Here is a 12,042-nt window from a genome sequence, read left to right on the forward strand (position 1 = left end):
CAAATCAGCTGCTGTATTAGTTCATATAACCATAGCTAGCGGAAATGCAAATTCATAGGACTGCTCGCTGTCTGTGCTTATTATGATACTGTTGGTCCTGCATATACTGCAAAAGCCAACCTAATTGAAAATACAATTTCATTTAGAGATAAAAAGTAAAACATAAAAAGCAAAATAGTATTATTTTCAAATTTTGGAATGAGAAAAATTAGAGAAATCAGCCAATGGTAAATGCACTAGCTGACTAAATGCAGGCTGACTAAATTTAAACCAGGCAGATAAATGCAAAAATTGTCACGCTGGATGGCTGTGTTATCAAAGAATGGCCTCATAGCACGTTACTGTCATACTCCTTTTCTAACTTCACAATTTCAAAAAGCTTGGAAATAAGAACCATAATCTCCCACTATATTCCATTCAAGACCCCTATTTAAAAATACATTAGATGGTGCTTCAGGCAATTGTTATAAAGAGCAATTCTCGTCGAAACGCTAACGCCTTTAAATGCTTAAGTAAAATATTTGTATCAAATGCTACCGTGAGAAAATGTTAAAGCACACTGGTTGTGAACGAGAGGCCTGCGCCACCACGTTTCGAATAAAGCTTTCACTTGCTACAAAGCAACACTCCTTAGGCGCTGTTCAAAATGTGTACTCCACTGTTTGGAAATGCATGATACCATTAAAATCAAATTACATAGCATCAGCCTCTAATGCTAGTATTGATCATGTGAATGAAAGCTTTCAGTGATTAGACTGACTATTTTGAGCACCTGAAGTGCAAGAAAAATTAAATGAAACCACACTGACACAAGCGTGCACGTTCCCTTTCAGTTTACCAACAGCATGCCATGCCGAGCGCTACTAGTTACAGTTCCCAAGCAGACGTTTTTCAAGAACAGAAACAAGCACTTTAGCTGCAGATGGTTTCCGGGACTTGTAGTCTTTCACTGCAGCTCTTGCAATATGTTTCTATAGCCCTGCCCCTATTGAAAACTACATTCTCCATGTGGCGGCGAGCTTGAAGTCCCGGATGTCTATCGCGCCGGAAGAGAAGACGGTCTCTTTCCCGGCCATCTTGTGGCAGCATCAAGCGAGCTGTTCGCTTCAAGCCTCGTAGAATCGGAGGAGAATCCCGCTGAAGGGGCGCCATCATGCCCGGACACCTGCAAGAAGGCTTCGGCTGCGTCGTAACTAATCGGTTCGACCAGCTATTTGATGACGAGAGCGACCCCTTTGAGGTGTTAAAAGCGGCCGAGAACAAGAAGAAGGACGGGGCCGCCACTGCTACCGCCAAGACTGCTGCTCAAGCCACTAAGCAGCCGAAAAAAGAGTCGCAGAAGGACAGAAAGAACCCGCTCCCTGACAAGAAGGAAGAGACACAGGCTCCTGTGCCTCTCAAAAAAGAAGGTGACTTTTTTCCCCCTTTCTCTGGTCAGTGGACTGCGTATTTCAGAACATGGAAGGGGGTTGTGTTAATGTTACTGCGTAAACCCCCCATGAGGTCAACAACATGGTTCCTATTCTAAGCCAGTCAGACAGTAGTTCAGTGCCTTATACACGTTCGGCCAAGCTAAAAATGTACGCCTTTGGGGACTCGAAAATGCATTCTTCCTGTAGCCTCCCGGCTGTACCTGCGCATGCTTTATCCGGTGCTGAAGGGGGTCTAGATACGGTTAATTCTTAAAATGCGTTTCCTAGTACCAGGCCTGCAAGATACTGCAGAGCGGGGAGGTTGCTGAAGTGTTTCGGTGTGATTAAAGCAGTTCCAACGCCGGCTACAGCAAGGTTCTCTCGCAGAGGCCTGGCGCTGCAGCAGTCAGGTCGCCAACCTCGTGGTGGAAGTTTGGTGGAAGGCTGTCGAGCTGTCACAGCACTCGGAAGTCGATCTTCGCGAGTCGTCGCTCGCTGTGGAAGGCGTGGTGCTGGGAGCTAGCGAGGGAATTTTTAAACAATCGTTTGACCCCCGGCGTCGTTGGGCTTCATCGCTTTCGCATGCAGTTATGTCCCCTGCATGTGACGCAAATGGGCTCGTTCGTTTGCATGCATTCCTTTTAGATTTTAGTCCAGCGGCATGTATATTTCGGAACAGCTCTCACGTGCTTTGTTTGCATGATGTCGACTTCACGGCTGTGTCGGGCAAACAGGAACCGCGCAAGGGCTTTATTCTAGTACCTCGAAAATTGATTTTTTTTTCTCCCCCTCGAGCTTGCGGACCTTTCTTGGGATGCACCAAACAAAATTCAAAATGGACTCGTTTTTATTTCGACTAAACCTGGAACTGGGCGCTCGCTTTTTCTAAAAATAGATGCATCCTTTGTAATCGTTTTAAAATGAAAGTGGGCGTTTACCAATTCAGTGAAAGGGCTTAATTTAGATAAAAAGTCCAATTTGGCCCCATACAGAAGAGGCGTCCCCCAACAGGTGCACATCCAAATGTGCCAGCAGCTGTCGGGTTAGGCTATATGGAGGTGTTCTGCCTGAGGGCTGTTTTTTGGAGGGGGGTGGGGTACAGACGCACTGGCTCTTAGAACTGGGAACCTTTTGACCAAATGATTTCTCTTGGTATATTGAACTAGATCTCCATCTAGTAGCAAAAGTTGTAAGTTACCTCTTGAGACCCCAATATTGTGGGGTTTTTTCACTTAGTGAAGTGGTTTCACACCTTTCCAGCTCCAGTCGCCACTCATGCTGTAAGTCAGCATTATCATTATTCAGTTCTAACTACATACAGGAGTTAACACATGCTTTTTGATTTGGTATTTACAAACTCGCTTGTTAAACCTTGTTTCTGCTAATTAGCTTATGACACATTAGAAAAATACTCAGGAGTGTAAAATACATAAATCACCTGCTGATTAAGTTGGGGGTGCATTATAAAAAAAACATTTTAAGTCATCTAAGATCTTTCTTAACTTCACAGCAAACTAGCATTATGTCCTTTAGGAATTAAAATTATAACAGGTTGAGTTAATTTCTTCGTTTTAGCGGTTGTCCAGTTTGAAATCCACATATACTTTTATATTCCATAGCTGTAATTGAGTTCAGTAATCTCATTTATTCCTTTTAAATTGGACAGGACCAATAACACGTTGTGAGTTGAATCTGAATCGTGCTTTCCTGTTCACGGATGAAGGATTAGATTTTTCAGGCCTAACTCACCAGCTGGCTTTCTATTTCAGGTATCAGGAGAGTTGGCCGTAGGCCTGACCAGCAGTCCCCACACCAGGGGCAGCAGTCCCAACAGCAGGGCTCTCTGCAGCAGGGGGGTCAGGGAGAGGGCAGGCCCGGCGATAGGAGGCCAGACAGGAGGCCCCCTCGCGACCGCCGCTTTGACAAGCCTGCTGAAGAAAAGCCCGAAGGTGGAGAGTTCTCTGTGGAGAAGTAAGCTCACGAACTGTATAGGGGTTAGAAAGCTGTGGAAAGAGAATGTTTATGGGCTGAGTTGGGGGCTAGTGTGTTTTTTTTGGGGGTGGGGGGGGGGGAGAAATGATTTCAGTTTTCCCAGACTTTTCGGAAAAATGTAAATGTGCTAAGCCATCAGCCCCTAACAAGGGGAAAAAAGCACATCAGTTACAACACAAAAATGTGTTCCTCAATGTTCAGAAGCTCTTTGTTTTTTAGAAGAAATTGAGTATTTTCTATATTAAATGGCACATAGAGAAGGTGCTTCACAATCTGAATTAATTTGCCCCGAAGACAAATTTTTAGTTTTTAATTTCATATTAGACAAAAGGCATAGGACACTGGCTATTTGGGCACATTTTCTGTGGTCAGTTGTGTAAAATGACTGGTGAGCTGAAATCTTGAAATTTTAAGTTTTACACAGTCAGTAATTTCCAGGAAAGTTTTTTTTTTCCTCTGCATATTGCCCCTGTATTGCAGTTACTTTGGTCATGTCTAGTTTTTTTTTATCCTTGACCTTCATTTGCAAGTGTTTGAAAATAAGGATGAAAATTAACTCCTGTTTGGGGAACACTTGGAAACCAATGCCAAAGATTTGGTAGAAAAGGTTGTTTTAAATGTTGTATTCTTTTTCACAGGGGTATGCCAGTTTATATATGAGCTACCATTAATCCAGGTAAAAATATTTTGAAGATAAATCTCTGGATAAGATAAGGCACTAAAGTGGTATAGAGGCTCACTGCACTCTGTTCCTAAATAGGCACGGCTATGGTGGTGGCAGGTACTGTTTAAAAATGTAAAGTAGAAGAAACTGGGCTGTGTGGTTGTCAGGTAAGATTAGTCATTAAAGAAATGACAGAATTCCAAAGTGGTATCACATTGTCACGTTGGGGCTAGTAAAAAATGAGGAAGGCTCATTCTTCATCACTACAAGGTTTCTTTTTCCAGTAAGGCAAGTACTCTTACCTTGTGGTGTTCCTTATCTAGGAGTTATTGTTTTGTTTTTTTCTTGTTTTTCTTGGCTTGGCTTCCAAAAGGTTTATGGATCAGCAGTTGCGGTTATCCCTGTTGAATATCTGATTGACCTGTATCTTCCTCCCCCAGGTCTGCAGGAGAGAGGCCTTTGCGAGGGCGTGGTGGCGGCAGAGGTGGGCGTGGCGGCCGTGGACGCGGTATGGGCAGGAGTGACGGCTTTGACTCGCGTGGAAAGCGGGAGTTTGACAGACACAGTGGAAGTGACCGATCGTAAGTGGCTCGTAATACTTTTTTTCTTTTTGAAAAGCGTACTTCATGGCTTTGTTGGCTCGTTAATCACTGGCTTGTTGTGTCAAAGCTAAGTAGTGCTCCGCTTTTGTTTCAGCAGCCTGAAACCTGAAGAAAAGCGTGGCGGGAGTGGATCTCACAACTGGGGCACTGTCAAGGATGAGCTGAGGTACGTTAGCTAGATCAGGGTGGCCAGCTCTGGTCCTGAAGAGTTGCAGTGCAACAGGTAACACTTAAATCTTCAATTTGCAAAGACTTGTTGTCCAAATAATGTCCAACCATGTTGGAGTTCTGGTCAATTGAATAAGTTTATCTTCATTTCAGTTAGAAACTGCCAGCTGTGATCCTTGAGAGCTACAGGGTGTTGACTTTTTCTTTTCTGATGAATGCAGCTCTAAATGCTGAACAGTTTAGTCAGTGTAGGTTACAAGTTAATAACTTTTTTTCCAGGTGCTTAGGAATTGACAGTTTGGAACACACTACGCAGTCATGTTGGTTGAACCCAGTAGTTTCAGTAAAATCTTGGATCAAGATCGAAAATGCTTGTTTCCACAAATCCGGATGCCATTTGACCTGTGTACTAGCAGATCGCATTTTGTTACATTCCATATTAACAAAACATCAATGTCTTTTCAGTTTGACATTATGTGCATTTGTATGGTTTGGCTTCCCAACCTTAATTTAAGAGGCCTTAAATTAGTCTTGTGAAGACCTTGATGCCACTCTTGAGCATTTCTTGAATAGTGTGGACATTTAGTTGATCTTTTGTTTACTCTAATTTCAAGTGAACTTGATCAATCCAATGTGACTGAAGAAACTCCTGAAGGAGAGGAACACCCTGTGGCAGACTCTGAAAACAAGTGAGTATGGGAGACAAAGGTACACCGTCTTCAACATTGGTATATTCGCATTATGTTTTGTTCACTATGGAGACATGCACAAAATGTACAGTTCAGTAACATGATTTTAATTGTGGTATTTGCATGCTTTTAAGCAAGATCAGTCTTATTTCTTAACCAAAATATTTTAAAGTTTGTCTAGGAGAACTGGATTGTATGGATCATTTTGTGGGATGTCATGAGTATTGCCACCTAAATCCACTGGATTGGCATGACTGATGGCAGCACAGTGATGTGGGGGTTAGCTCTGCTGCCTCATAGCGTCTGGGTTTGATTCTGGACTAAGATGCCTTCTGTGTGGAGTTTGCATTTTTTCTCTGTGTTACTGTGTGGTTTTACTCATATTTCTTCTTGTCCGTCTAAAAACGTGTTGGATATGTTACTTGGTGTCTCTAAGTCATTTTTGTCTTTGAAGACTGTTGAGGTCTTTGAAGGGTGCAGGCAAGCCTTGATTGAGGGATGAGTTGAAGCTGGTTCTCTGGATTTAAAAAAACAACTGCTGGATGAGATCCTTGTCAATTAACTACTACCTACCAAATGGGCTGGATGATCCAAATGACCTGCTCTCTTTTTTAGCCTTTATGTTCTTGGGCTCCGATGGTAGGCAGTGTTTCTGCGATGCATAAAGAATAATGTGTTCCTGATTATGAATAGGTGCTATGATAGAAATCTGTTTCACTACAGGAGGCGACTAAAAAATCCAATATGGACTTCTTTCTTTCAGAGAGAATGAGGTGGAAGAGGTCAAAGAAGAAGGGCCTAAGCAAATGACACTGGATGAATGGAAGGCCATGCAGGACAAGGAAAGAGCAAAGGTTGAGTTCAACATCCGCAAACCCAACGAGGGCACTGATGGGCAGTGGAAGAAAGGATATGTTTTGCACAAATCCAAGAGTGAAGATGTAAGTTTCAGGGGTATTTTCATATTTAAAATTAGACTGTTTAAGTCAAGTTAAGAACAGCACCTATAAATGTTAGTCTTATAAAAGGCTGATCATTGTTTCTGTGTTGAGGCATTTAATTAAAATCTGAAGACTGAAAGGAAACTGGTAGTCTAGCTGAAAATTTGTTTTAATGGGGCAGTAACAGAAATTAATATTTTGTACAGGGTTCTCCAACATAGGTTGGTAGACTAAATGTTAATATTTTAAAGTCTTTATGATCTGTGAGTAATGCAACACCATTGTATTTTCAAAGCATTGATTGCGAACCATAGAAATAATATTATTAACGTAATCTAGATCTGCTAATGATTTAATTCTCTATATAAGAGGGTACAGTAATTCTAAAGGAATGTACTGATTGGTATGAACATGTAACTTAAACCAATCCCTTTTCATGGCCTTTTTCTTCAAAAAACAAACAGAAACCTGCTGGTACTTTAATCGACAGTGCAGAGATGGAAGCTGATTCAACTACCTTCTGCCAAAAGGTGCTTATACCCCCCGTTATATTTACTTCTATAACTATTGGCAGCTTTGCTGTTGAACTAATGGGAGCAACAAGATTTTATGTTCTACGTTTTGAGTGTTAAAGTTATTTCCTTGGAGTGAGAGGTAATATCTTGATTTTTAATTGCTTATAAATGGGGTTTTCAAGAATATATGCATTGCCATGCCCTCCTCTGCATTCTGCTTCCTAAACTCAGCTTCAGTCTTAATAATATTGTTCAGAATGCACACCCTCTTTAATAAATGAAGAATTTCAGTATGAGCAAGATTTTATAGCATTTTTATAGGAAAATTAAAAAGAGACCTATGGTTTTTCTTATAATATGGGCATTGGTGTTATAAACTGAATAGTAATGCAGACCTGGTCAGGGAACAGTACCATGAAGGGACTGTTTCAGGGTTTAGAGGGAATGTATTAAATATTGGGTGTCTTAGTTTCTTCCAGTTAGGGATTCCCTTAGCTACAAGAAATTTAAACAGCCTGGAATTTAGGCTGGATCAATATTGATATTAAGATTATTGCATGTTAGGTCTGCATTCTTCTGCAGTGTAATTAAGAGAATATGATCTCTGTATGTTAGCGTAGTTGCCCTATCTCAGGGAGACATGGGGAACAGTATGGTTATTTAAGACCAAAACATGAAAAAACATGATAGGATGCAAAATAATAAACGACATCTACAAAATAGTAGCTGTTTCTGAAATTTAGTTTATTCTGCCAACTATGACAATGCAATTCAGTTTTTTAATGTTTTTTTAAAAGCAGTTTTGCACATTTTGCTAACATGAATCTTCAGTAATCCTTATTATGAAAACATTGTATAAAGCTTTAAGTAATGTTAACAATACATATAGATTAAATCACACTTGTACAAATTTAAAAAAACATCTTTTAATATTTTCCAGGTGAAAACTCACTTACATTGACAGCATACTGCTTGATATGCCCATTATGTTATTTATAAAACAAAGATGGCTATTGAGCATCCACATTCATGTAGTGGTTTGTAGACTCATTGAATTGAGCTTCCACACAGAGCTTTGCCAGTTCTGCATTACATTATGTGATTTGTGTCCACTCACTGAGGCTGGTATTTTACACTACAGAATCACATTTTGGTAAAAACATATTTGGAACAGACTGAATTGTAAGATTATAGGTCTTTCTAATCAATGCCCTTTCAGTATTTGTAGGTATACCTTAAGCAATACATCTTGATGTTTGATTTAACTGAACTAATCTTTGTGCTGTATACTTGTGCTGTATACTTTTTTTTACAATTTGAGCAAAGCTTAAATAAGCATAAAACAGGAGAATTCTCTTCCCAATGTTGATTTTATTAACCTTTATGTTAAAGCCAACTAAAACTCTTAAATCAGTGTGGTAACTTATTTAACCCCTGCTTTTGCTTAACATTGTGTGCATATAGAGCATAAGCTTGTATGATTGATTTTTACTGCAGTGGAAAATCAAGAGGTATTTTTAGATTTTTTTTCTAGGTGGCCCAGCAATCAGATGTTGGAGAACCCTGGTACATGTAGGATTGGAAATCTGTGCATGCATAGTCATGCATGTCCAAAATCATACCCAAGGATTTTAAGTTCCACCAAAAAAAATGTGCCTGATACTTATTTCATGTTCAGGACTATTGTGCTATAATTACTTGGTCTCATTCTTTCCAAGTTTAGTTGAATTGGCTATGTGCAATTTTAGTCTGACATGCTTTCCTTTTTTTCTGCATTACTTTCTGAGTATATGATCATGTTTTTGACCCCAGGCCCATGCTGACGAAGCCTCTGGAGAGCACCACTTCCGGAAACCAGCCAACGACATCACATCTCAGCTGGAGATCAACTTTGGTGACCTGGGCCGCCCTGGTCGTGGCCGTGGGGGACCCCGCGGCGGGCGAGGGCGTGGTGGCAGGCCAGTGCGTGGGGGCAGGTCTGACAAGGTGAGGGGCTAGCCTTAAGAATTGAGAATGGGTACTAAAAACATTTGTAGAGGATATTTTTCTTCTGCACTTTTAGTGTACAGAGTATTTAACAGGCTGTACTTTCGTTTCTTAAGTTCCTTACCATAGAGGCTTATGCCTATTCAGAGCTTCCGATTCTGAGGCTCAAGCTTTAATTTGGTGCTATTGTTTCCTTGGCTGAATTTCCTCTTTTCTTTTTCTAGCCTGGTGGTGTCTCTGTTCCGAATGTGGATGATCCAGAGGCTTTCCCAGCTCTGGCTTAAAAGGAATCGCCATCAGCTGAACCTTAGCCCTTCGGGCCCTCCTCTACGAGGCTTGCATGCTTATGGATCCTTCAACTATAATAAAAAAAATGAAAAGACTGTCATCCATACCATTCACACCTGAGGACTGAATTTTATCTGTTTTAAAAAGATAAAAGGACTTCTCTTGCTACACAGAAGCAAAATATTGGTAGAAGGTTTTGTATTTAGAAACATGGTAGCAGGGATGTTTTCATACAGTAATTTTTTTCAGAGATTATGCATTCTTCATGAATACTTTTTGTATTGCTGCTTGAAAATATGCATTTCCAAATATAGGTGTGAAGAGTGTGTATCAGTTAGATAATGGTGTGCCATGACTTGCTTTTTTCCCCCTACAAACGTCATCAATGGGACCTTCTAGGGAGAATCTCAAAACCCAACAAGATGTACCAAAAAAGTTCACTGAATACAGTCCTTGTACATTATTCATGAGATGAGACAGAGCTAGCTTTTGATGATGTTAGCAACTGAAGAATTGCTTAATGGGTGGTTTAACAAGGTTTAGTATATCATCTCCAGTTTGTGGTATATCTTTTTAGTTTTTTCCCCAATCTTGGAGGTGTAGGTGATGCATTTGCATTTATTGCTCTTCTACACTTGATATGACCATATATTCATTGTCCCTACATCCTATTCCATAATACATTTTCATCTGAACATGAATTTTAGGTGGCTGATTGGTCCCTTAGCTCATACAGATACATGAACATCCCTGAATACCACTAATGTGTGTGAGACAACCACTTGCAACCCATTTTTCACACCTTTGTTTATCGTGTTTTTGGGCCTGGAGTTTTTCGGGTGTGGCTGACATTGCAGATTGGCACTCTTCGATATTACTTGGATTGATACTTTCAAACATTGCCTATTAAAATTTGTCTACATATCTTGGCTTTTGGACTATAAAACCAACTTGATTTCACATTCACATACTAGTAGTTTATCATATTTCCCCAATACTCTGAAAGTATGCGCTATGTATACAACTATTGTATACTTTCATATACATAAATATAAATTTTAGGTATATGAAAGTATATGATTACCCTTCACTTCACCATTTCATTTACAGCAGCATTACTGCATAATTCTTCTGAAAGAAATAACGAGTTCAGTTTGGGACAATTCAGTGTTACAAGGTGTGAATAATAATCCTGCTAAAGGATATTACAATGTTGGCTTCCATATTTAAAAAAAAATGGTAAGTGTGGTTACAATTCAAATGTAGTTAAAAGGCTTTTTAGCAAAAGTGGTAAAATTAGGTTTAACACTACCATACACAAAACAAAGCTTTGTATTTAGTGTTTGAAAATCTACTTGGCAGTGTACATACAATGAGTGGCTCAAGCAGACTTTCTGTAGTAGAGCTGTTGGGTCCAGACAAGTTTGGGTTTTTCTGATTTAAAGCCCTTTTCTGCAAACATCCCTGTTCTAATAAATTGCTTAGAGGTGTTAAATGTTTACTGCCTAAGGCAGTGAGTAGTGTGGAATGATTGCTATTTCATTAGTGGTGAATATATATATGGTTTTTGTGTTTTTGTTTGAACGTTTCCATGAGCAGTTGATGGAAGACTACAGAATAGCACATTTTTAGTATATAATGTTTTTAAGAAAGTTCTTTGGCAGATTGAGTTTAAATCTTGTAATCTTGAAATTTAATATTTTAAGGCTATAAAACAACCTACCTGTGTCACAAACTTGAAAAAGTTCAGCGTTTTCAGAACGGCTGCAGTATCTTAAATTTCTACGTTGCCTTTATGTAGTAGAACAAGCAGCATGGCTACTTCGGCTTTGGCTTGGGTATGACAATTTATTCACAGTGTTCTGAAATGTTTTGTCAGTTATGTTTTGCTGTGGAATTTAGGTTTAACTATAATGGAGAAACCGGACATTTTGCCTTAGAATGGTCTGTACAGACCTAAAAAAATGCTGCATTATCCTTATATTAAGTTTGTCCCCGCATCTCTTTTACTTTACATTTCACTTTTTTTGCAACAGGGTATAGGCTATATTCCAGGGGTAACATCTTCAGTCACTTGTCTTGCAACATATTCTCGTTTCCACAGGTAGAATTTGTTACGTTACAGTTAAAGGAATGAGATGTTTTGATCCTGAGGAACCTGATGATGTGTGAATAATCATACTCCTAACTTTTACGTGTTGGGGTCTACTTTTGCTCTCTGGTTTTACAGGACTAACATTGAGCACGTATTTTGACAAAATTATACTACTGAATTTTGCCCTTTTCTGCATGGAATTTTTTTTGTATTTTTTTACTGAATGCAGTGGCCAAGTCAAAACTATTTTGCATGTGGGAAATATCCAGATCTAGGGATCCAGAGGGAAAGGTCTAGATATTATGTTTGAAAAGTGAAGGGGAGCGGAGTAACAAAGAGGGTGTCTAGTGTTTTGCACTTTACAGTTGGGCACTTGATAAATGTAAGATATTCTTTAACTTGGTAGCTAGATTGGCTTTAGGGCCAATGACAGATAAATACCTGGTCAGGTATTAAAGGATTGCTGTCTTCAGCTTTCCACATGCAATGGCAACTGCCTTGATTTGCTGCTTTTTTCTTAGTATTTTAATGTGTATATATATCAAGCCAAGAAAGATTTGCAGTTAACCTAGGAACTGAGATTACCTGACAATTTCAGAACAGCATGTTTAAATCAGGTAACCAAAAATACATTACCTTAAGCTTCTTTGTAAAGGATGGTATGACACTGAAACTTCGTAGGGCAAGACT

At 39.7% G+C, this 12,042-nt stretch overlaps 1 protein-coding gene across 4 annotated transcripts; it reads left to right on the forward strand.

Moving 5' to 3' along the window:
- The first annotated feature begins 1,030 nt into the window (after window positions 1-1,030).
- Window positions 1,031-10,181, forward strand: serbp1a (SERPINE1 mRNA binding protein 1a). 4 transcript variants are annotated; one of them, XM_088928245.1, is made up of 9 exons: window positions 1,031-1,409; window positions 3,182-3,383; window positions 4,509-4,649; window positions 4,765-4,836; window positions 5,453-5,527; window positions 6,291-6,468; window positions 6,933-6,998; window positions 8,796-8,969; window positions 9,194-10,181. In XM_088928245.1, the coding sequence occupies exons 1-9, from the start codon at window positions 1,154-1,156 to the stop codon at window positions 9,251-9,253; spliced, it is 1,224 nt and encodes a 407-aa protein (XP_088784371.1). In that variant the 5' UTR covers window positions 1,031-1,153; the 3' UTR covers window positions 9,254-10,181. The 4 variants fall into 4 exon arrangements, with proteins under 4 accessions (XP_088784371.1, XP_088784374.1, XP_088784373.1 ...); XM_088928247.1 differs by having other exon boundaries at window positions 1,034-1,409; window positions 4,768-4,836; XM_088928248.1 differs by lacking the exon at window positions 6,933-6,998.
- The last annotated feature ends 1,861 nt before the right edge of the window (window positions 10,182-12,042 follow it).

This window comes from Atractosteus spatula, chromosome 11, assembly GCF_055471065.1.
Source record: "Atractosteus spatula isolate fAtrSpa1 chromosome 11, fAtrSpa1.hap1, whole genome shotgun sequence".
NCBI lineage: Eukaryota > Metazoa > Chordata > Actinopteri > Semionotiformes > Lepisosteidae > Atractosteus > Atractosteus spatula.

Coding starts and splice junctions, on each gene's coding strand:
- serbp1a (XM_088928245.1), top strand. CDS start 1,154: ATGCCCGGACACCTGCAAGAAGGCTTCGGCTGCGTCGTAACTAATCGG. Junction 4,650..4,764: donor CACAGTGGAAGTGACCGATC/GTAAGTGGCTCG, acceptor CTTTTGTTTCAG/CAGCCTGAAACCTGAAGAAA. Junction 4,837..5,452: donor ACTGTCAAGGATGAGCTGAG/GTACGTTAGCTA, acceptor TCTAATTTCAAG/TGAACTTGATCAATCCAATG.